Below are 23,732 nucleotides of genomic sequence, written 5' to 3'. Positions count from 1 at the left end.
TGTCCTTTTTAGTGCTGGAATTGGAAGAACTGGAGTTCTTATCACTATGGAAACAGCCATGTGTCTCATTGAATGCAATCAGCCAGTTTATCCACTAGATATTGTAAGAACAATGAGAGATCAACGAGCCATGATGATCCAAACACCTGTGAGTACTGTACTTCGTATACAAGTATATATTCTTTACATGATGATTTTTGTTGCCGATATGTATTCTAAATTATATTTTCATCCTTTTTTATCTTTTCAATTACTTGCCATGGTCAAATAACCTCTAGCACAGGAGTAAGCAAACTACTGCCCACTAGCCAAATCTGGCCTGCCACTTGTTTTTGTAAGTAAAGTTTCAGTGGAACACAGCTATGCTCATTTGTCTATGCCTGCTTTCATACTACAACTGCAGAGTCCGAAGTTGGAACAGTACCATATCACCTGCTATTTCTAAAATATTTAATATCTGACCTTTCACAGAAAAAGTTTTGCCAACATGCAAGTTGCATGGCATATTAAACCTTGAGTGCTTAAACAGGTACAGAGGAACTTGCTTTGTATTATTTAGTTGAACTGAATGCTGAGAACGATAGTATCTCTGAACTGGAGGATCTTGGTAGACCTGCTCTCTGTGAAATAGCTATGGTGAAATTGTTTTTTTATCTTTCTTGGAAATATGGAATGCTTCACGAATTTTCGTGTAATCCTTGCGCAGGGGCCATGCTAATCTTCTCTGTATCATTCCAATTTTAGTATATGTGCAGCTGAAGCAAGCACTTTTTTTTTTTTGAGATAGAGTTTTGTTCTTGTTGCCCAGGCTGGAATGCAATGGTGTGATCTTGGCTCACTTCAACCTCTGCCTCCTGGGTTCAAGCAATTCTCCTGCCTCAGCCTTGCAAGTAGCTGGGATTACAGTCTCGTGCCACCACACCCAGCTAATTTTGTATTTTTAGTAGAGATGGGGTTTCATCATGTTGGTCAGGCTGGTCTCGAACTCCTGACCTTAGGTGATCCACCCACCTTGGCCTCCCAAAATGCTGGGATTACAGGTATGAGCCACTGCGCCCAGCTGTTTTTCTTTTTACATAAGAACTTATATTGAAAGAACAAAAATTATAGAAATTAAGGTGCTTTTCAGTGTATTCTACACTGAGTATTAATTATGCTTCAGGAGTCAAAAAGGCATCGTGGAATTTTGGTGTTAAAGTTATCTTTCGTACTGATTGTGAAATAATTGCATTGTTGGTAGAATAGGTTACCTGAAGGAAATTGACCTGTGTGATGCAGTAAGTGCCTGTCATTTTTTGTTGTTTTGTGAGACAGAGTCTCACTCTGTTGCCCAGGCTGGCATGCGATGGTATGAGCATAACTCACTGCAGCTTCAGCCTCCCAAGCTTAAGCAAGCCTCCCACCTTAGCTGGGACTACTGGCATAAGCCACCATAGCTGGCTATTTTTTTTATTTTTTGTAGAGAGGGGATCTCACTATGTTGCTTAGGCTGGTCTTGAACTCCTCGGTTCAAGCAATCCTGTCACCTCAGCCTCCCAAAGTGTTGGGATTACAGGCATGAGCCACCATGTCCAGCCTGGTTTTTAATTATAGAAAATTTCAAACAGGCAAAAATAGACAATATAATATAATGAATATCATGTTAATACTCAGACCCCATTTGCCATATTGTTTCATCTGTATAGCTGTTCACTTTCCCTATATTTCAAGCAAATCTTAGACATTTATCATTTTGTTCATAGTATTTTAGTATGTATCTCTAAAAGATAAGGATTGATTTTCCTTTTAAATGAAACCACAGTACCATTATCACATTGAAATGTAATCAGTTTCTTAATATTATCAAACTTTTTAAAACATCTTCATCCTCCCAAAAAGAAACCCCATACTCATTAACAGTTACTCTCATTTGCCCTCATACCCTCCCTAACCTCCTCCAATCCCCAACCTCCAACCTAGGCAACCACCAATCTACTTTCTCTCTCCATAGATTTGCCTATTCTGGACATTTTATATGAATGGAATCATACAGTTTGGTGTTTTCTAACTGACTTCTTTTAAGTAGCATATTTAAAAAGGAATAAAGTACGGATACATATGTACTGCAGTATGTATCAGTTCTTTATTCCTTTTTATTGTTCAATAATACTTCATTGTATAGATTTTTACCACATTTTGTTCATGCATTAATCTGTTGATGGACATTTTTTGGTTTGTTTCCACTTTTTGGCTATTAATGCTGCCATGAATTTTTATGTAAACGTACATTTTCATTTCTCTTGGGTATACCCAGGAGTGGAATTGCCACGTCATGTTTTCATTCTGTTTAACCTTTTAAGGAACTGCCAGATATTTCCAAAACGTCTGTATCATTTTGCAGTTCCTCTAGCAGTGTATGAGGATTTTGTTCTTCACATCATCATCAACACATGTTACTCTCTGTCCTTTTAATTTTAACCATCCTGCTGGCTATGAGGTAGTATCTCATTGTGAATTTGTTGTGCATTTCCTTGATAACCAATTGTATTAGTCTGTTCTTATATTGCTATAAATAAACACCAGAGACTGGGTAATTTATAAGGCAAAGAGACCTAATTGACTCACAGTTCCCCAGGCTGTACAGGAAGCATGGCTGGGAGGCCTCAGGAAACTTACAGTCGTGGTGGAAGACAAAGGGGAAGAAAGGACGTCTTCAGTCTTCACATGGCCGACAGGAGAGAGACAGAGAGAAAGAAGCGGAGGTGCTGCATACTTTCAAACAACTAGGTCTTGTAGAGAACTGTCAGGAGAACAGCAAAGGGGAGGTCAGCCCCAATTATTTAGTCACCTCCCACCAGGCCCCACCTCCTATGCTGGGAATTATTATTTGACATGAGATTTGGGTGAGGACACACAGCCAAACCATATCACTAATTATGTTAAGCATCTTTTCATGTGATAATTAGCTATTTATTTGTATATATATTTTTGGAGAACTTTTCAAATCTTTTGTCTGTTTTTGAATTTGGCTGTCATTTTATTGAGTTGTAAGTATTTTTTATATTTTCTGGATAAAAGTTTCTGATCAGATCTGTGGTTTACAAATATTTGCTTCCATTTTCTCTTTTTGTTTTCTTGATTATAGTAGTTGATGCACAGAAGTTTTGAATTTGGTGAAGTCCAGTTTTTTTTCCTTTATCACTTATGCTTTTGGTATCATAGATGAGAAATTATTACCTAACCCAGGGCCACGGTGATTCTGTGAGTTTTATCATTTTAGCTGTCACATTTAGGACTGATCTATTTTGAGTTAACACACACATTATTGTGTGTGGTTTGAGGTAGGGTTCCAACTGCACTGTTTTGCATGTGATTACCCAGTTGTCCCAGCACATTCGTTAAAAGGACTGTTCTTTCCCCTTGAATTATCTCAGGGCTCTTGTCAAAAATCAGTTGACCACAAATATAAGGGTTTATTTCTAGACTTTTAATTCTATTCCATTGATCTGTATCTCACTGTCAGGATGACTGTAGCTTTGTTGTAAAATTTAAAATCAGAAAATGTAAATCTCTAACTCTTTTTCATTTTCCAGATTGATTTAGCTCTTCTGTGTCCCTTGCATTTTCATATTAATTTTGAATAAGTTTATTCTTTCTGAAAAAAGTATTTAAAAAATGACGACCAGAATGGTCATAGGGATTGGGTTGAATCTCTAGATCAAATTAGGAAGTACTGTCATACTAGTGATATTACATCTTGCAAAGCATGAACACAGGATGGTCTTTCTGTTTATTTATATATTCTTTAATTTTAATTGTAATTTTCAGCATGCAAGTCTTGCTTTTTTTGTTTGTTTTTGTTTTTGTTTCTTGGCTTTTTGGTTTTTTGGGGGTTTTTTTGAGACACAGTCTTGCTCTGTCACACAGGCTGGAATGCAGTGGTGCGATCTCAGCTCACTGCAACCTACACCTCCTGGGTTCAAGCAAGCCTCCTGCCTTAGCCTCCCAAGTAGCTGGGACTACAGGCACATGCCACCACGTCTGGCTAATTTTTTGTATTTTTGGTAGAGATGGGTTTCACCATGTTAGCCAGGATGGTCTCAGTCTCCTCACCTCATGATCCACCCGCCTTGGCCTCCCAAAGTGCTGGGATTGCTTTTATTTAAACTGATTCCTCAGTATTTTAGTATATTTTGGTGCTATTGTAAATGGAATTGTTTACTTAATTTCATTTTGGAACTGTTCATTCCTAGGCCATAAATATACCACTGATTTTGCATATTGATCATGTATTTCACAACCTTGCTGAAATCATTTATTAATCAATAGTTTTGTGTGTGAGGGAGTGACTTTCTTAGGATTTTCTGTTTACAAGATCATATCATTTGCAAATAGAGATAAGTTACTTTTTTCCAATCTAGATGCCTCTTTCCTTTTTCTTTGTTTTTCTTGCATAAGCATCCTGGATCCTCCAGTACAATGTTCAATAGAAGTGATGAGACCAGAACACTTGTCTTCTTCCTAATCTTGGGGGGGAAAGTTTTTAGATTTTTATGAATGATCATATTAGCCATGGGTTGTTTATAAATGCCCTTTATCAAGTTGAAGAAGATCCCTCTGTTACTTGTTCATTGAGTGTTTGCATCCTGAAAGTGTGTTTAGTTTTGTTAAGTGCTTTTCCTGCATCTGAGATATCATGTGGTTTTTGGTCTTTTATTCTATTAAGGTGGTATATTACATTGATTTTCAGATGTTAAATTGACCTTGCATTCCTGAGATAAATCTCACTTGGACATAGTGTGTAATGCTTTGTATATGTTGTTTGATTTGGTTTGCTAGTGTTTTCTTGAGGTTTTATATCTATATTCTTACATACTAGGATTTTTTAAAAGATTTTAATTATGGTAAAATAACATAACATAAAATTTACCAACTCAACCATTTTTAAGTATACCAGTTTAGTAGTGTTAAGTATACTTAACATTGTTTTGCAACCCATTTTCAATTTCTTGCAAATCAAAACTCCATACCCATTGAACAATTCCCCCTTTTCTCCTCCCCTCAGTCCTTGGTAACCACCATTCTACTTACTGTTTCCGTTGAGTTTGACTACCCTAGATACTTTACGTATGTAAACTCATGTATGTGTCTTTTTCTGACTGGCTTTTTTCACTTAGATTAATGACCTCAAGATTCATCTGTGTTGTAACATAAGTCAGAATTTCCTTCATTTCTAAGGGTAAACATACCACATTTTCTTCATTCATTGTCTGTCACTGGACAGGGTTGCTTTTGCCCTTTGCCTATTGTGACTAATGCTGCTAAGATCATGGATGTATAAGATCTCTTTGAGACCCTGCTTTCATTTCTTGCAGGTATATATCCAGAAGACGAATTCCTGGATCATAGCACACATGGGCTTTTGGTTTTGTTTTTATAATTTGTTTAAAATCAGACTTCAGATATAGTCTGTACATTTTGATTGGCTTATATGTCTCTTAAATCTCTTTTAACTGAAAGTTTCCTCCTTCATTTCTTGTCTTTTTTTTTTTTTTTTTTTTTTGGTAATTTATTTGATAAATGAATCAGATTATTTGCACTGTATTTCTGACAGTGTGGATTTTGCCAGTTTACATCCCCAAGGTGGTGTCTCTGTGTTTCCTAAAAGTGGTACATATACGGCTTGGGCAGCTTATATTCTTTCTTCAAAAGCACATAATGTCTTACTGTCTTTCTTTTGTGAAGTTAGCACCCTTGAGTAATCAATCCCTGCATTCATTTATTTATTGGATTTGCAAAATAATGATATTCTAATTCTATCATTCTGTCTTTATTAGCTGGACTACTTGTTTAAAGAGAAACATCATATCTACTGTTTGGTTAACAAGTGGTATAGCTTGTGTAGGAAAGGCAAGGAAAACATTTGATTCTTTCCTTTTATCTACAAGTTTTCAATATAATGAATCATTTCCTAGCTTCCTCCAAGGGTGATGACTTAACTTTTGTTTGGTTATTGTTTCGAAATCAAGGATTTAAACATAATTAATGTGTTTCAACCCACTGTACTTTTTTTTTTTTGATGATATCCAAATTGTCCTATTTTGGCCAGTGGGAGCCTATTCATCGTGGCTTCTGAGTCCTTTTGTCAAGACCCTGGTAACTTTGATAGCTTTGTTACTTTCAGAAAAGGCCTACCTTGTACATCTCGTTTCCCTGATTTAGAATCAGTAGTTTCTCCAAGAAGCCTGGTTCTTTTTATTGAGAAACTATTTTAGGCACCAGCCTCTGGGCTTTAAGGACTTTTATTTGCTTGGGTTAATTTTTGTCTCTAAAAATGTCAAATTGCTAAAACCAGGAGAATACATTTATCATAGGTTAATATTGATGCTTTCAATACAAACTTAGTACCACAGTGTTTTTACTTAGCCTTTTTTACATCATCATCATCTCCTTTCTTTAACAAGAATACTTGTTCTCTACAATATTATTAGCAATGAAAGATTTAGAATATCGCAAATACTCCACATTACACAACTGTTTCAGAATGACAACACTACCACCATAAACAGTATGGCTAATGAAAAGAGTTTTACTTTTTTCCCCCCACAGGTCTTATTGCCCTTTGAATATATTCTCCCACAGACATGTAGTCAGATTACTGGGGGTTTTGTTTGTTTGTGGTATTTCTGAGACAGTCTTGCTCTGTTGCCAGGCTGGTATGCAGTAGTGTGATCACCACGCATCACAGCCTCAACCTCCTTGGCTCAAATGTTCCTCCCATCTCCACTTCCCAAGTATCTTAAGCCTACAGGCACAAGCCACAGCACCCAGCTAATTTTTCTTTTTCTTTTTTTTGGAGACACAGGGTCTTGCTATGTTGCCCGTGCTCGTCTTGAATTCCTGGCCACAAGTGATGCTCCCACCTTGGCCTACAAAAATGCTGGGATTACAGGCATGAGCCACTGTGGCCAGCCAAATTACTGTTTTAAAGTCTCTTCAGGGCAGGGGACGGTGGCTCATGCCTTAATCCCAGCACTTTGGGTGGCTGAGGCAGGTGGATCACCTGAGGACAGGAGTTCAAGACCAGCCTGGCCAACATGGTGAAACCCTGTCTCTACAAAAGTACAAAACTTAGCCAGGCGTGATGGTGGATACTGTAATACCAGCTACTCAGGAGGCTGGGCAGGAGAATCACTTGAATCTGAGAGGCAGAGGTTGCAATGAGCCAAGATTGAGCCATTGCACCCTAGCCTGGGCAACAGAGCAAGACTCTGACTCAAAAAAAAAAGTCCTTTCAAATAGCTCTCCTCTATATAGTTGTCATCAACTAGATACACATATTGATTAGTTTCATGATATTTTCAATTCTTATGGATTTTAAAATTTTGTATTTATGTGCTATATTTACATTATTCCAAAGTATAAATCTAAAAAGAAGGAAGGTATATTTAATGAAGTCTAGTCTCTGTCCCTCTCCTGCTCTCTTTTCCCTCCATCCCTTTATAGGAAACTGTTTTTAAATAATTTATTCTTGTATTGATTTTTTTTTCCTTAACATACACTGAGATAGATATTTGTGTTTTCCTCCCTTTCTTTTATAAAGGTAATATATATTCTTTACCTACCTTCGTTTTTTTACTTAATAAAATATCCTGGGATCATTCATTCTCTAGTAGTTTGTAGACTTTTGCCCATTTTCTTCCCCACTAACTAGTATTCCATTGTGAGAATGTACAGTAGTCACCTGGTCCCTATTGATGGCAATTAAATTGTTTCCACTTTTTCTGTTATAAATAAGTAGACAATGAATAGTCTGATTTTGTGAATATGTGTTTTCAATTTCTGATTTATGTTTTGAATAGATTCTTAGAAGTGAGATTGCTGGGTTAAGAGTTAAATTAATTTTGTCATATGCTGCCAAATTCCCCTTTATAGGTGCTGCAGTATTTTAACATCCCTACCAACAATATATAAGTGAATTTTGCCAACAAAACATATTGCCAAACTTTATTTTTTTTTAACCAGTCTTTTGGTGAAAAATGGTATCTTTATGCAGTTTTACTTTGCATTTTTCAAATAAGCAAGCCAAGTGATGTTTGTCTGGTTTTTTTTGGGGGGGGGGCAGTTTTCTGACTTTTCTGATCAATTCTGTTTTTTATATTTTATTTTTCAGAGTCAATACAGATTTGTATGTGAAGCTATTTTGAAAGTTTATGAAGAAGGCTTTGTTAAACCCTTAACATCATCATCAAATAAATAAGAAAGCAAAAAGATCTGGGATATGTGTTGGAAAACTGCTTTCTCTTATGTTCACCGTGCCACAATACTGCTCGCAGAAAATGGCATTTTACAAAAAAAGAAAAATGAAGAACTCAAAAAAACTTTGAAAACTTCAGCACTGTTGCACTTTATGTTTTAAAAAATGTCACTCTTTCAAAATCTATAACTCATGTATTTGAAGACTATTTCATGCTTTGCTCCGAACAAATAGTAAATAACTAAGTATGTTCAGGGTAATTTATGAAATTCTGTGGTGGTGCCATGCAATCCCCTTTTGGTAGAATTGCCACAAACAAGGCTCAAAATTCTCATCATCTCTGTTATACACCTGTATCATGAAAGCAAAAAGAAGTAAACATCAGGAGTCAGCTCTGGTCTTTTGCAGTGGTTTGTGTACTTACTATTCTGATTACCAGATTTTATTTTTAAAATTTTAGCAATATCATTCTTAATATTAGCCAATACACTGCCTATGGATGCAGCACATTTTTCCCTGCACACCCCCTGTAGAGACCTGCCTGCTGCTCAGAAGAAGAAAGGTGGAATTTGCTGTTCCCAGGAAATGCTGCACATTGTCCATTTACCAGCATCTTATAGAAAACATAAATATGAATCTACAAATTCTCTTGGATTTAATAATATAACTTATATTTATCATAAGGTTGGCTTATTCCAAATCATGTGATTTCACATACTTGATGTAAAGGAATGCATGCATTGTGTCTTAACCCCTTAAGTGCCTTGAGACATCCTTGTATGTCTAATGAAAAGGCACTCATTTGACCCCACTAGGAGGTATATATGTATATTGTACATTCTTATATTTTTATGCATTTTGAGTAAGTTCACATTTTAAAAAACAGCTTATATTGAGTGTTATACAGTCAAAGAAGGGTAAGGAAGTTCTGTTTCTTACTCAGTACTTGTGATTTGCTGTAAGAAGCAAAGATAATTTGTGTTCTACTGAGTGCACACTCTGCTGCTATGGAATTATTTAAAATCTGCACATTCCTTTACTTGAGGGACTGAGGGGTTACAGTTTAACAGCTAAACTTTAAAAGATGCTTTATGCTTCAAATTTCATATTTATTTCATCCCTAACTTTAGGAAGACATCTAACATGCACATTAATGTTAAACATATTGATACTCTAAGCAGATAATTGTGATGTATTCATATCCATAACTAAAATATTATTCTTTAGCACTCATTTCAGTTAATACCAAATTTTGTTAACATTGATCTATTGATTGGGATTCTTCAAATGAAGAATGAAATATTATTGACTTATTTCTAGGTGTAATCACTCAATAACTAAAATGAGAGTTTTCTTGTCTTTTTTTGTATAATTACTCCATTTTATGTATACTTATTAAGTTATAAGCATGTTAATAAGGAGACTTTTGATTGTCCAGCCTAATAGAGGGTCTGATTCCCATTAAGTATGTGGGAATTCCCATATTTTCCTCTTCGGGTTTTTTTAAGTCTACAGAGAGATAGAACTTTAAAATTGCCCACTTTGATAAAAGTGAAAAATTTGTTCACCTATTCAAACTTTATTTTACACAATTATTTTATGTGGATTGCAGTTTTAAAAGATGGAGTTAAAAAACTGAAAGCAGTTTCTAAATATTTCTGTAAGGTCTTCATAATGATTAGAGTCAAATGGTAGATATTTTGGAAAGTCATCTAGTATGAGGGGAAAAGTATACATTTTTAAATCTGCAACATAATCTAAATGATGTCATTTCAAATATTCAAAACTCATAATAATAAATTTCAGAAAATTAAGCTCCTAAACATTAATAGCCAAGATAACAAATAAATTATCATAGTAAAATATTTGTTTATTTAAAGAGAGAAGTAAACATAACCTTTATGTCAAAGAGAAATTCTCTTATTTCCTGACTTCACAGTCAAAACAGTGTAAGATAGTAAAGTAACTTATAATCTTATTTGATCATTCTGTTCTAAAAACAGATAAATATAATTTAGGCTGCTGTATGACATTATGATAAATTGAAAAGTGAGAAAGTAAAATTATGTTGGGGTCTACATATTAAATAACTGTTTTGGCAGTTTTTCACCTGAATTAAAAAATAAAACCCATCTGTTCTATCTGTATGGACAGAATATGACAACCATAGACCAAAAGATACAGTTGTGTAGATATAAAGAGACAAACGTCATGGTTGGCATGTTCTTTAACTTAGGGATTTGTTTATACTTGTGAGTTTAATCATTTCTTGGCGATGAGCACTGCTGCCTTTTTAAATCATCAATGCCTGTCTTTAAATGCCAATCTATTAGAAGTTTAGAATTACATTTCAATTTCTTCTGTATGAATTTTTCATCTGGGAACTACCCACTGTCCTTTTTATGTACAGAAAAGATCCTTTTTTAAAACCATATTTATTAGGATCTTATTTAAATTATCCTTTACAACTTCTTAAAATGAATATGCTAATAGATAAGACTTCATCCATTACACCTAGGAATTTTTTAACCTGTTATCAATCTAAATAGGTTTCTAGAAATACCCCTAGCTTTCATACATCACGTAGTTCTAGACTCCGTCCATATCAATGTAACATTATGTGATAAAATGCCAAAATTTCTTGTATCTAAGCTACCCTCCTACTCTTCTAGCCACCTCCCACCTCAACACCTTTAAGAAAGCAATGCTGACTTTTATTCTGACAAGTGGAAATCAAATATTGGATAATCAAGGGGCTTTTGTAAATGCTAAGAAGTGTTTGTGAAAACCTTCCCTTTCTGAGTTAGGATTGTTTTTTCATGTTCATTTCAGGTGTTTTATTGAGTATCTGATTTGTGTCAGTACTATGTAAATATGATGAGGAGTATTTGGAATAGACTTTACATTCACCGGAAGATTGATAGTGTTTGTCAAACCAATACATCCATTCAAAATTGAGGCAGAAAAAACCGCCTAAGAAATTATTTCCTTTCTACAGTCTGCTAGGAGAAAGAGGTGATGGGGAATGGTTGATGATTTTAATTAAGAGTAAAGGGAACATTTATTATATGAAATCTGACTTCAGATGTGCAAAGGCATGTTAAGACATTAAGACAAGAGCTGGAAGGTTTCAAATATGTGTACACACACATAGAGATACTTTTGTGTGTTTATTTATAAGTGTATTTCCCAAAGGCTAATGCCCACAGAGGAAAAGGATTGTTTTAACTACTGGGTTTGTCATCCGCTGGCAGGATCTGATCAGGTCTAATTGAGTATTTAAGCCAAAGTGTCCTGTCTTCTGTCTCCACTAGAAATACTGCAGTTTGAGAGCTGAAAGGAACTTGAAAAATGTTATCCAGTCTTCACTTATCCTATTTTTATTGGCATTAAGAAACAGAGGTCCAGCAATGGTTATTGATTTAGCAGTCTGGTCTTCTACGATCTGCTTTCTAATTATCAACCTAGTATTCCTATATTATACTGGAATTTCAATAAATTATAACCTATGTGAATATCATAAATTCTTGTGAATTTTTGTCTATTTCCAGTACAGAAGCATACTCAGGCAGTGTTTTCACTTAATAACTGTGATGATCTTAGAAGATGTCACTTAAGTTAGAAGATAAGCAGACTTCAAAAGTTATCTTAACTAACACCCCCACTCAGTTTGCTAGTCATGCCTCCCTGACAGAACATAAGCTTTTGTAAAGTATTTAGGCTGATACATATGCAGTATGCAAACATTCTAGACTGCAATTAGAAGACTAATTTTTAAAAGCACTCAAAACATAGAACTAAGATTTAGAATATATGTCCATTTATAATGAAATAATTTATGTTCTTAATGTGTACATGTAAGAGAAGTAAATAAAGCATTACTTGTTTTATAATCTTATCGGGAAGAGAGAAGGAAACATTAGTTTATCTAACAATGTGCTATTTAATATCTGTATTTTGAATATTTAAAATACTCTGATGGTAAGGTTGCCAAAGTAATTTTGAATTCATAAAAATTGTTTATACCACAATAATGTGAGATATGTTTACAGGCTCTTTTATTTTGTGGTAGTTATAGTTCAGAGGAAATTGCATTTCAGTCATTTATAGTAAATACATTATAATAAATTTTTGTTGGAATAAACATCTCAACAATAGGACATAGATAAATGATGCAACAGTCTGCTTTTATGAAAGTTGGTGCATTATGTAAGCTGCCACCGTTAATACTTTGTATTAACATTGCTTACTGCCCCATTTGCTTCACCTACCTGACCACAATTGCTGGAACCATTCTTTTTGTGGTGCTTCCTCCAAGTGAAATAACTATGTTATTAAAACCTACTGGATTAATTTTATCAAATATCAGACTTATATTGACCTTTAGCAGAGATTTATTGGTGTCTCAGTGTGATCACAATACAAGTTGTAACAACCATTTTATCAAATTCTTAGAGAATTATGTGGATACAAGGGAATTCACATAATCCTAAAACATTTTTGAAGGCTAATTGATAATAGCTAATTTCAGCAATTTATCAAGAACCCAATAAGTTAATCCCTCATTTGTATGTTTTTGGTTCAACATACCTTACCATGTCTGCAACCATTATCAACACAATATTTTATTATATATGGACTTAATTGATTCTCAATAGCAATTACTACAGTGTGTCTTACAATGTTATCAAAAGCAAACAGCAATCTCTGTTTCTGCCAGAAATTAGACATTTTATTTTTACAGTCCTGATGAATTTGTTGTGAGTAGACACCAAATAGTTGTTTGCATATAAATTTGCTGCTATTTGTATGTTTTTCTACTGTAGTATACTGTTGATTTCTGAAGTGTTGTTATAATTTTTATTTGAATAATCCAAGCTAAATGGGCAACCAGAAGCAACATCTGCTAGGGTGCAATTCATCAGCATTGGTTCAGTGCATACATAAGTAAACCAGTTTAAAAATTTTTTACAAAGCAAAAGGTATTAGCAGTGTTGCTAAAGACTACCATTTTAGGGGAAAGTTCAAATGTTTAACTTCCTGAAACCTTTTAAAATTTTCAGTGCGAGAATGAAAATGTTTGAAAGCCTTGTTAAGCTCATAAAAGTTTTAGTTAAACACTGTAGAGTTTCCTACCTTTGTTGTGTAAAGGATGTAGAAAAATATTTTTCTATGGACAGAAGGTTGAAACTGTTAACTTCTTTAATTTCATTGTTTAAAGGAGATAAAATGATCTTTGTTATGTCTTTCATGCTGTAAAGAAAATGAATGTATCTTTGAAATGTTATTAGAATTATGACTTGATTATAAGGATACTCTATTTGTTTAAAAAAAAGCCTACAAGGGATTGAAAAGAAAGGGAAGAGTATTACACTTCCTTATACAAAATGCAATTTTAGAAGAAAACTAATTTTCATTATAAACGAGCAATTATTGAAGCATTTTTCAAATATGATGTACTTTTTTTTTTTTCAATTTCCTTTGCCTCTGGAATAGAAACTTTTCAGAAAATTTGCACATACTGTTTTTAAGTGTAAAATAATTCTAGACTTTTGGAGTGCGGAAGGGTGTTTGTGTGTGAAGGTAAATGTGTTGCTATATGTGTTTACCATGGAGAAAGTTTCCAGGCTTTGTCAAATTAGGACATTGTTGTGAGGGTGTGACTTTTGTGAAGACAGAAAACTGTGCCTAAGATTCATTATAGTGAGTATGTGCAGAGCCCCCTGCCCCAATACATGGTTTTTGCCTTTTTATTCCCAATGTCTTGGACAGTTAAGACCACTTAGCCCAACTCTGACTTGTAGCAGTGGTGTCTTATATGCTTAAGAGTTTATATTAATTCACCTGAACAAAAAAACCCTACATTTTAAACCTCTTTTGTAGGTGTGATTAATATGTGCGACAGCTTCTTTAAAAGGTAGTATTTATTATTTATCATTAAACTTGACTCAATGGGGACTTCATTATCTTTATTTCTGTTTCCACCTCTCCAACTTTTTAAAAATCACTAATTTGGCTTTGTGAAGTAAGTACTCAACTACAGAGTGATGTCTTTTTTCATGAACTTTGCTACAGCTGTAAAGGATTGGTGTCAGACTCTCAACCCTGGGAGTTTCCAAAATTTAGCAAATATTACTTGTGATAAGCTTAAATTAAATGCCACATTGCTAAGTAAAAGTATTACCAGGAATCCATCAAGGAGGCGCTAGCCCTGCTCATACCCTTAGACCCTGATAGGTGCTGATTCATGCTTTCTCCACAAATCTGCAGTTGTGTTCTTTCTCGCCGTGATCACAGTTGAGCTCATTTTACCATATATTCAAAGAAGCTTTTTAGTTTCTACTTCTGAATTGTAATGTTCCAGGTATTTGCCCTCCCGGGCAAGAAGATTTTAACCCAAGTCTGGGATCCTCTGGCACCTGTCTTTTCCACTCCCTCAATGGGTTGGCAAGATTATTCGTATAATCTGTAGAGTAGGTCAAATTTCAATGCTAAATTTGATTTTTTGACTTTTAAATAGTAGCACTTTATCTCATGCCAACTACCAACTTAATTTATACATTTTTAAATCCTAGAAGTTTTGTAAATATAGGAAAATTTTAATTAGTATTGGAGGTCATTAGATTGGACCCAATTTTAAATATAATGATCTCTTCATAGTTTATTTGATGTTTAAGAGGCAACTTGTGTGATCTTGGCTTTGCAAGTTTTCTGTAATTTATGTAGCACAATAAAGGTTGCCCAGTTGACTGTGTTACTGAATGAGCTCTGAGTTCCCACAGCTAGCTTCCCCTAAGCTTGGTTTATTATCATCATTTCTGATTTGGATTTTTTTGTGGATCACATGAATACTTGGAAATCCATTTGTTTTCAGTGTAGTATCTAGGGTTAAGTAGATACTGCACAAGTAAGTTTAAGGGAATAAAAGTCCCGACACTTTATATTCATGTTGAGGGGCATGATTTAAGAGACTTGAAACGGTTTACATTAAACTGTTTTGATTTTCTGCCAGTAGACTATATCTGCTTAAAAAAATTAAAATTGTTCAACCCAGTGTTCTCCAGCGTCAGGACATTACAGTTGTAATCTATGTTGTAATCTTATCAAATAAGAAAAGCTACTCCTTACTCTCTACAGTGTAGGCTTAATTTTAGAACCAATAATTTACTATATCTGCATCAGTGATATTTTTAAAGTAATCTTAAAAATAATTTCTATGTAGAGGGTGTTTTCATTTGGGATTTTTTTTTCTTGTAACAGGTGCTATTTGTAAATATGAAGGGAGAAAGTCACATAGTTAAAAGCCTAGCTTATGTCATAATTAAAATACAGTTCTACATTTCATGTTTGAATCTATTAAACTAGTGGCAAAATCAAATTGGTCACTTTGTTTTTTAGATTACCTTTTCCCCCATTTCACAAAATATAATCTCATAATTAGGCAAAGAAGCTAAGGGTTTGTTTAAAATGTGCATAAGCTTGAATGTAGTCAACACTTCATAATTTGAAATCACTCTGTATTTGTCACTGCAGCTTACTGTATGCTTGAAAGGCCTTGTGTATTTGTCTTAATTTTAGTGAAAAATTAGAATTTCTGCCATTCGTATACAAAAAAAATCACAAATACAGCAAACAAGATAAAAATGATGGTTTGCATTAAAACTGTTTTAGTCTTAAGAGCCATTTATATTATGTGAAATGCTGTTAAACATATCTTGTTGGCCAAATTTCATTTTGAGAAACAGTTGTTCAGGTACAAACGTTAAAAAAAAAAAAAAACAACTCTAGCTATGACTCTTTAATGTTCAATTGCAAAATAAAGATGTGCTTTAGTAATTTAAAGTATAGGAGTTTTGAAGATTATTTTATGGGAGTTTTTCATGGGCTTTCCTAACAATGGTTATATTTATTAATTGGTTATCAGGAATGGAGAGAATGACAAGTGTAAAATTTATTTCTAGAGTTATTGACTCACATAGTGGCTGTATTTGAGGGAAGGGACTAGGTGAGAAACTAAAAGGGATTTAGAAGATTAAACAATGTCTGAAGAGAAGCTCTTCTTTCTTTGTGGACACTGCTTGGCTCCTCTCCCAATACCAGCCCTCTGTTCTGGTAATCCTAAGGTAAGACCTTGTCAAACAAAATAAAAGACCTCTCCTATGCTTGAAGTCAACTTGCCTAAGTGCAGTTAGATATGCCATTTTTCCTCTGAGCAAAAAGAATTACCTAGAGAAAAGGTAATAAGCAGAAAGGTGAAAGATTTATGATTATGCCATGCCTGTGTTCTTATGTAGATGATAAAAATTCAAACAGTATAATGAGGGTCAAAATGAGTTGTGACATCCTCTTCCCGAATGCCCCACCCTAAGAAAAGCCCCTCAAGCTAATGACAACCTCCATTCAGTTTCTTGTATTTTCTTCTGGGGTAAAATGTATATTTCACATTTGTATGTACATACACGTTAAAGCCAACAGGATTGTACAGTATGTTCTTCTGCAGCTTACTTTTTCATCTTGGGATACATACAGATCTTATGTATATCAGCATATTCAGATATATCTCATTCTTTTTCACCACTGCCTAGTACTCTTATGGTTATACTGTAATTTAATTTCTTAATGGACATTTAGATGGTTTCCAGTTTTTGCTGTGCAAACAAAGCTGCAATGAACATCATACAAATACTTTTGTTAATTGTTGCAAGTGTATGCATAGGGTAAATTTAGAGCAGTAGGGTTTCTAGGTCATAGGGCACCTGCATTTTTAGGTGTTAATATCGTCTAATTGTTCTCAGGCACCATTATACCAGTTTGTACTCTTCTACCAAAGCATATGAGAATGTCTGTTTGCCCCCATTCTTATTAGAACTTCATGAAACTTAATTTACCTGCTTATCTCAGAGAAGAAATATTTCTTTTGTAAAGTTAGGTAGCTTTATTGATCCCTTCTATTTTTTTTACACTATATTCGGTATTGATATCCTTTCCTGATTTTTATATTAGTTGTTTGAGATTTTAATCACATGCGATGTTGGAAATTAAGGAAACAAGTCATTTGTCAGTCATATATGTTGCAGAAACCCACTGTGCTTTGACTGTATTTGCTTTGCTGATGGGAGGAATATGAGGACATTTTTAATGCTTGTATAAACAAACATGCCAATCTTCATGATGACTTTTGAGTCTGGTGTATACCTGCAAAGGCTTTACTCTAGTTCCTAATCACATTCCATTTGTGGCTGAAGCTTCCTTAACCACCATCCAAATAACCAACTCAAAAGACTGACACTCTGCTTTCTACTTTTGATCTCCTTTGCCTTGTTGACTGCTCTCAATTGTGCTAGTGCTCTTCCAGTTCCACCAGTTAAACTGTAAGCTTGCTAAAATCAGTTGTGCTTATGTGCTTTCATATGCATACAAATATCTTTATTATGTCATTTAATTTTATATTACACAAGCCAGTGGAATCAGTGTGAAAAAGTTGGGTTATTGTGAAAGACTTTAACACTGAGTCATTAAAGTTTTAAGGATTTTTGTTTTATTTATTTATTTTTAGACAGGTTCTTGCTCTGTTACCCAGGTTGGAATGCAGTGATGTGATCTCAGCTCACTGTAATGTCTGCTCCCAGGCTTAAGTGATCCTCACACCTCAGGCTCCCTAGTAGCTGGGACCACAGGTGTGTGCTACAACACACCGCTAATTTTTTTTTTTTTTTTTTTTTTTTTTTAGAGACAGAGTTTCACCACATTGCCCAGGCTGGTCTTGAATTCCTGTGCTCAAGTAATCCACCCAGCCACCTTGGATTCCCAAAGTGCTGGAATTACAGGTGTAAGCTACCACACCCAGCCAAAGATCAATTTTTTTAATTGATCGGAAACAGATAGGAGCAAGACAACTATGAGAGACTAACAAAAATGTAAGTGATGCACTTAAGGTTTTTTTGTTTTGTTTTTGGCAAGAGAGACTAAAGAATTACAAGGAGGCTTAAACCTATTGAAAAAAGCCCTGGCCCTACATTGAAAAGAATCACGAATATACGTTTATGTTTTTTAAGCTAAAACCAAATGCAGGTAGTTTATTTCCTCCTTTAAATGTTTTTTTATTTAATCAGGTTCTGATCCCATCAAATATGTGATCTTGTACAATTTAGCAATTTCTCTGTTGAAAAAAATGTGGACAGTTTTAAAATTTTTGCAGTTAAAATAAACAGTATCCTTTTATACATTTCATTTTTTCTTCAATTTTTTTTTTTTTAGACACGGTGTCTCTTGTCACCCAGACTGGAGTGCAGTGGGGCAATAGCAGCTTATTGCAGTCTTCCCACATGAGCCTCCTGAGCTCCTGAGTAGCCATGCCACTGCACCTGGCTAATTTTTTTTTCAGACGGAGTTTTGCTCTTGTTGCCCAGGCTAGAGTGCTGTGGCGCAATCTGGGGTTACTGCAACCACTGCCTCCCGGGTTCACATGATTCTCCTGCCTCAGCCTCCTGAGTAACTGGGATTACAGGCATGTGCCACCACGCCTGGCTAATTTTGTATTTTTAGTAGATGCAGGGTTTCTCCATGTTGGTGAGGCTGGTCTCAAACTCTCAAGCTCCCGACCTCAGGTGATCCGCCTGCCTTGGCCTCCCAAACTGCTAGGATTACAGGTGTGAGCCACCGCACCTGGCATACTTGGCTTTTTTTTTTTAATTATTATTTTTGTGTAGAGCAGGGTCTCACTTTGTTTCCCAGGCTGCTCTCAGAACTCTTACTCCTAGCTTTTGGATGGCACCACTGCACTTTAGCTTGGGCGACAGAGTGGGACCCTGCCTCAAAAATCAAATCAAATCTAGAAAACTCAATGAACACAAAGCACGGTAGACTCTCTTCAACACCAAGTGAAATACGTTAAATTGTCAAAACCCAAAGACAAAGAATTTTGAAAGCAGCAAGAGAAGAGACTTATCAGGTAGAAGGAATCTTTAATAAGATTAGCAACAGATTTCTACTGAAAACAATGGAAGCCATGAGGCAGTGAGATGCCGTATTTAAAGTTCTAGGGAAATCTATGTCAGCTGGATGCAGTGGCCTGTGCCTGCAATCCCATCACTTTGGAAGGCCAAGGTGGGAGGATCACTTGCGGCCAGGCGTTTGTGACAAGTCAGGGTAATACAGGGAAACCCAGTCTCTACCAAAAAAAAAAAATTCTTTTTTTAATTAGCCAGGTGTGGTGGCCTGTGCCTGTAGTCCCAGTTACTTGGGAGGCTGAAGTGGGAGGATCACTTAAGCCTAGAAGGTTGAGGCTGCACTGAGCTGTGACAATACTACTACACCCCAGCCTGGGCAACAGAGTGAGACCCTGTCTCATAAATAAATAGAAGATATACAATGGATTATTCAGAAACAAAGGATCATAAGAAGCTATTATGAATAATTAATTATATGCCATCAAACTGGATAACCTAGAAGACATAAAGTCCCCGAAACATACAACCTACGAGGACTTAATCTGAAAGATATAGAAAGCCTGAAAAGACCACTAACAAGGAAATTGAAGTCACAATTTAAAACTTGCTAACAAAAAAAGCCCAGGACCAGATGGTCTCACAGCTGAATTCTACCAAACATTCAAAGAGGAATTAATACCAATACTTCTTATACTCTTTTAAAAAATAGAAGTAGAGAGGATACCTCCAGACTCATTTTATGAGGCTAGCATCATGATGATACCAAAATCAGACAAAGACATGGTAATAAAACTATAGGCTAATATATCTGATGAACAGATGGAAAATTCTTTAATAAAATGCTAGCAAACTGAATTTGAAGATACATCAAAAAGATTATATACCATGACCAAGTGGGATTTATCCCTGGGATGCAAAATTGGTTTAATATATGTAAGTCCATCACTGATGCACATTAACGGAATAAAAGATAAAAAGCCCAGCATCCATTTATGTTTAGAACTCTCAACAAAATAGGTATAGAAGGAAACTTCCTTAATACAAAAGACCATTCATGAAAAGCCCACAGGAAACATCAAAATAAATGAGAGAAAACTGAAAATTTTCCCATTAGATCTGGTATAGGACAAGGAGGCCCACTCTCACCAGTTCTTTTCAACAGAGTACTAGAAGTACTAGCAAGAACAATCACGCAAGAAAAATAAAAGTTACCCAAATAGAAAACGAAGAAGTAAAATTAACCTATTTGCAAGTAACATGTTCTTACATGTAAAAATCCTAACCACTCCACAAAAAAACTATTAAAAACTAATAAATCCAGTAAGGTTGCAGGATACAAAATCAACATAGAAAAATCAGTTTCTTCACAGCAATGATGATTTTCTGAAAAGGGAATCAAGAAAACAATCCCACTGACAATAGCATCAAAAGGAATAAAATACATAGGAATAAATTTAACCAATGAGATGAAAGATGAGTACAATAAAAATGATAAAACATTGATTGAAGAAGATATAAATAAATTGGAAATATATCCCATGTTCATGGATTGGAAGAATTGTTAAAATGCCTGTGTACTATCCAAAATACAGATTCGACACAATTTCTATGAAAATTCAAAAGGCATCTTTCATTGAAATAGAAAAAAAATTTCTAAACTGTGTATGGAATGAAGAGAGACCCTAGGTAGCCAACACAATGTTGAGGCATCACTTCCTGATTTCAACTTACATTACAAGGCTATCATAATAAAAATATTATGGTACTGATGTGAAAACAGACACATAGAACAATGGAGCAGAATAGAGTCCAAAAATAAACCTTCGCTTATATGGTCAAATGGTTTTTGATAAGGATGCCAAGACCATCTTTTCAACAAATTGTGCTGAGAAAACTGGAAATCCACATGCAAAACAATGAAATTAGACCTTTCCACTATGCACAAAAATCAATTCAAAATTGAATAAATACTTAAACCTGAGACCTAGCAGTGTAAAAATCCTAGAAGAAAACATAGGAAAACTTCCTGACACTGGCTTTAACAATGTTTTTGGATATCACACTAAAAGGTCTGGAAACAAAAGCAAAAACAGGTGGGATCACCTCAAACTAATAAGCTTCTGCATAGCAAAACAAACAACAAAATGCAACCCACAGTTGGGATATATTTGCAAACCATGTATCTTTTTCTTTTTTGGGGACAGAGTCTCCCTCTGTCACCAAGCTAGAGTGCAGTGGCTCAATCTCAGCTCACAGCAACGTCTGCCTCCTGGGTTCAAGTAATTCTCTTGCCTCAGCCTCCTGAGTAGCTGGGACTACAGGCACATACCACCACTCCCGGCTATTTTTGTATTTTTAGTAGAGATGGAGTTTCACCATGTTGGTCATGCTGGTCTCGAACTCCTGACATCAGGTGATCTGCCTGCCTCAGCCTCCCAGAGGATTACAGGCATGAGCCTAGCCTTGAAAAACATATATCTGATAAGGGATTAATATCCAAAATATATAAAGAACTCACAACCAAATATCAAAAATAACCCAGTTGTTAAATGAGCAAAGGACCCAAATAGGCATTTTTCCAAGGAAGGCATAAAAATGGCCACCAGGTATGTGAAATTGTGCTCAATATCACTAATCAGGGAAATGCAAATTAAAACCACAATGAGATACTGCCTCACACTTTTAAGATAATCATTATCCAAAAAAAAAAAAAAAAAACCTGTCAGTGAAGGTGTGCAGAAAAGGCAACCCTTGTACACTGGTGGTGGGAGTATAAATGGGTACATCCATTATGGAAAACAGCCTAATGACTTTGAAAAAAATAAACCTGGGGCTACCATATGATCCAAATACAATAAAAGGTAAGAGAGGATCTCTCTTCTGGGTGTCTTCCCAAAAGAAAATGAAATCAGTACATCACAAAGATAGTTGTTTTCATCCATTGAAGTACAGAAAGAAGCCAGGTGCATATTGGCTCACACCTGTAATCCCAGCACTAGTGGAGGCCAAGGCGGGCAGATCACCTGCGGCCAGGAGTTCGAGACCAGCCTGGCCAATATGGTGAGACCTGTCTCTACTAAAAATACAAAAATTAGCCGGGCATGATGGTACATGCCTGTGATCCCAGCTACTCAAGAGGCTGAGGCAGGAGAATCACTTGAACCCGGGAGGCAGAGGTTGCAGTGAGCTAAGATCATGCCACTGCACTCCAGCCTGGGTGACAGAGCAAGATTCCATCTCAAAAAAAAAGTACAGAAGGAAAAGATCTCTGCATTCCCATGTTTTAGCAGCCAAGACATGGAAATAGCCTAAGTGTCTGCTCACAGATGAATAGATGAAGGAATTTGCAACACCATAGATAAACCTAGAGGACATTATGCTAGTTGGAATAAGCTTGACAGAATACTGCATAATTTTAATTATATGTGGAACGTTTAAAAAGCTACTAAACTAGGCATGATGGCTCATGCCTATAATCCCAAAACTTTAAGAGGCTGAGGTGGGAGGATTGCTTGAGCTCAGGAGTGTGAGACCAGCCTGGGCAACATGGCAAGCCCCTGTCTCTACACAAAATTTTTTTTAAATTAGCCAGGTGTGGCAGCATGCACCTATAGTCCCAGCTACTTGAGAGGCTGAGGTAGGAGCATCACTTAAGCCTGGGGGATCAAGGCTGCGAGAGCCTTTTTGGTGACACTGCACTCCAGCATAGGTGACAGGGCAAGACCCTTTATGAAAAAAACAAATTTAAAAATGTAAAAAGCTACCACAAGATAAGTGGAAGTATCTAGGAGACATTCTGTTTAGTAGCCACTTTTTAGATAAATGTCCAAAAGCACAATTTGTGAAAGAAAAAAATTTATAATTGGACTTCATTAAAATTAAAACCTTATTTATACTCTGCAAAAGACGTTGTTAAGAGAATGAAAAGACAAGGGAGAACATTTGCAAAACACATAGTCATCAAAGAACTGATGTCCAGTATGTACAAATAACTCTTCAAAGTCAACAATAAGAAAACATCCCAATTAAATTGGGCAAAGTATCTACACAGACATCCAAATAATATACACAGATGCCAAGTAAACATATGAAAGGATGCCCAACCTCGTAGGTCACTAGGGAATTTCAAATTAAAACAACAATGAAATGCCAACATATACCTATTAAATGACCCAAATCCAAAGCACTGACAATATCAAATGCAAGTGAGGATGTTGAGCAATGGAAACTCTCAGTCATTGATAGTGACAATTGAAAATGATACACCTTGACATTTTCTTAAAAAATTAAACATACTCTTGCTACATAATCCAGTAGCTGTGCTCCTTGATATTTATCCAAATGAGTTAAAAACTTATGTCTACACAACTAATGCAGCTATATTTATAATTGTCATATGTTGGAAGCAACGAAGATTTCTCTTAATAGGTAAGTGGATAAATTGTGGTGCATCCATACAGTATAACATTATCCAGCAATAAAAAGAAATCAGCTAGTGGGTCACTAAAAGACATAGAAGAGCCTTATATGCATATATTCTTTAAAAA

General features: G+C 35.4%; 1 protein-coding gene and 1 non-coding gene across 3 annotated transcripts in view; one reads left to right on the top strand and one right to left on the bottom strand.

The window, feature by feature from the left end:
• Positions 1-16,073, top strand: part of PTPN4 (protein tyrosine phosphatase non-receptor type 4) — a 219,813-nt gene extending 203,740 nt beyond the window's left edge. The window contains exons 24-25 of one of the 2 annotated variants that reach the window (XM_032250629.1): positions 13-148; positions 8,153-16,073. In XM_032250629.1, the coding sequence (XP_032106520.1) occupies positions 13-148; positions 8,153-8,239 (223 nt within the window). In that variant the 3' untranslated portion in view covers positions 8,240-16,073. The remainder of the gene's footprint in view (positions 1-12; positions 149-8,152) is intronic. The other variant, XM_032250628.1, reaches the window with a different exon arrangement.
• On the bottom strand, positions 662-768 carry LOC116531818. The gene has a single exon (XR_004260601.1). It is a non-coding gene; the product is annotated as a U6 spliceosomal RNA (small nuclear RNA).
• Positions 16,074-23,732: the final 7,659 nt, after the last annotated feature.

Source organism: Sapajus apella, unplaced genomic scaffold, assembly GCF_009761245.1.
Source record: "Sapajus apella isolate SASKATOON/1434 unplaced genomic scaffold, GSC_monkey_1.0 scaffold72, whole genome shotgun sequence".
NCBI lineage: Eukaryota > Metazoa > Chordata > Mammalia > Primates > Cebidae > Sapajus > Sapajus apella.
Note: the sequence above shows the minus strand (reverse complement) of the source record. Positions and strands in the feature narration are given on the sequence as shown.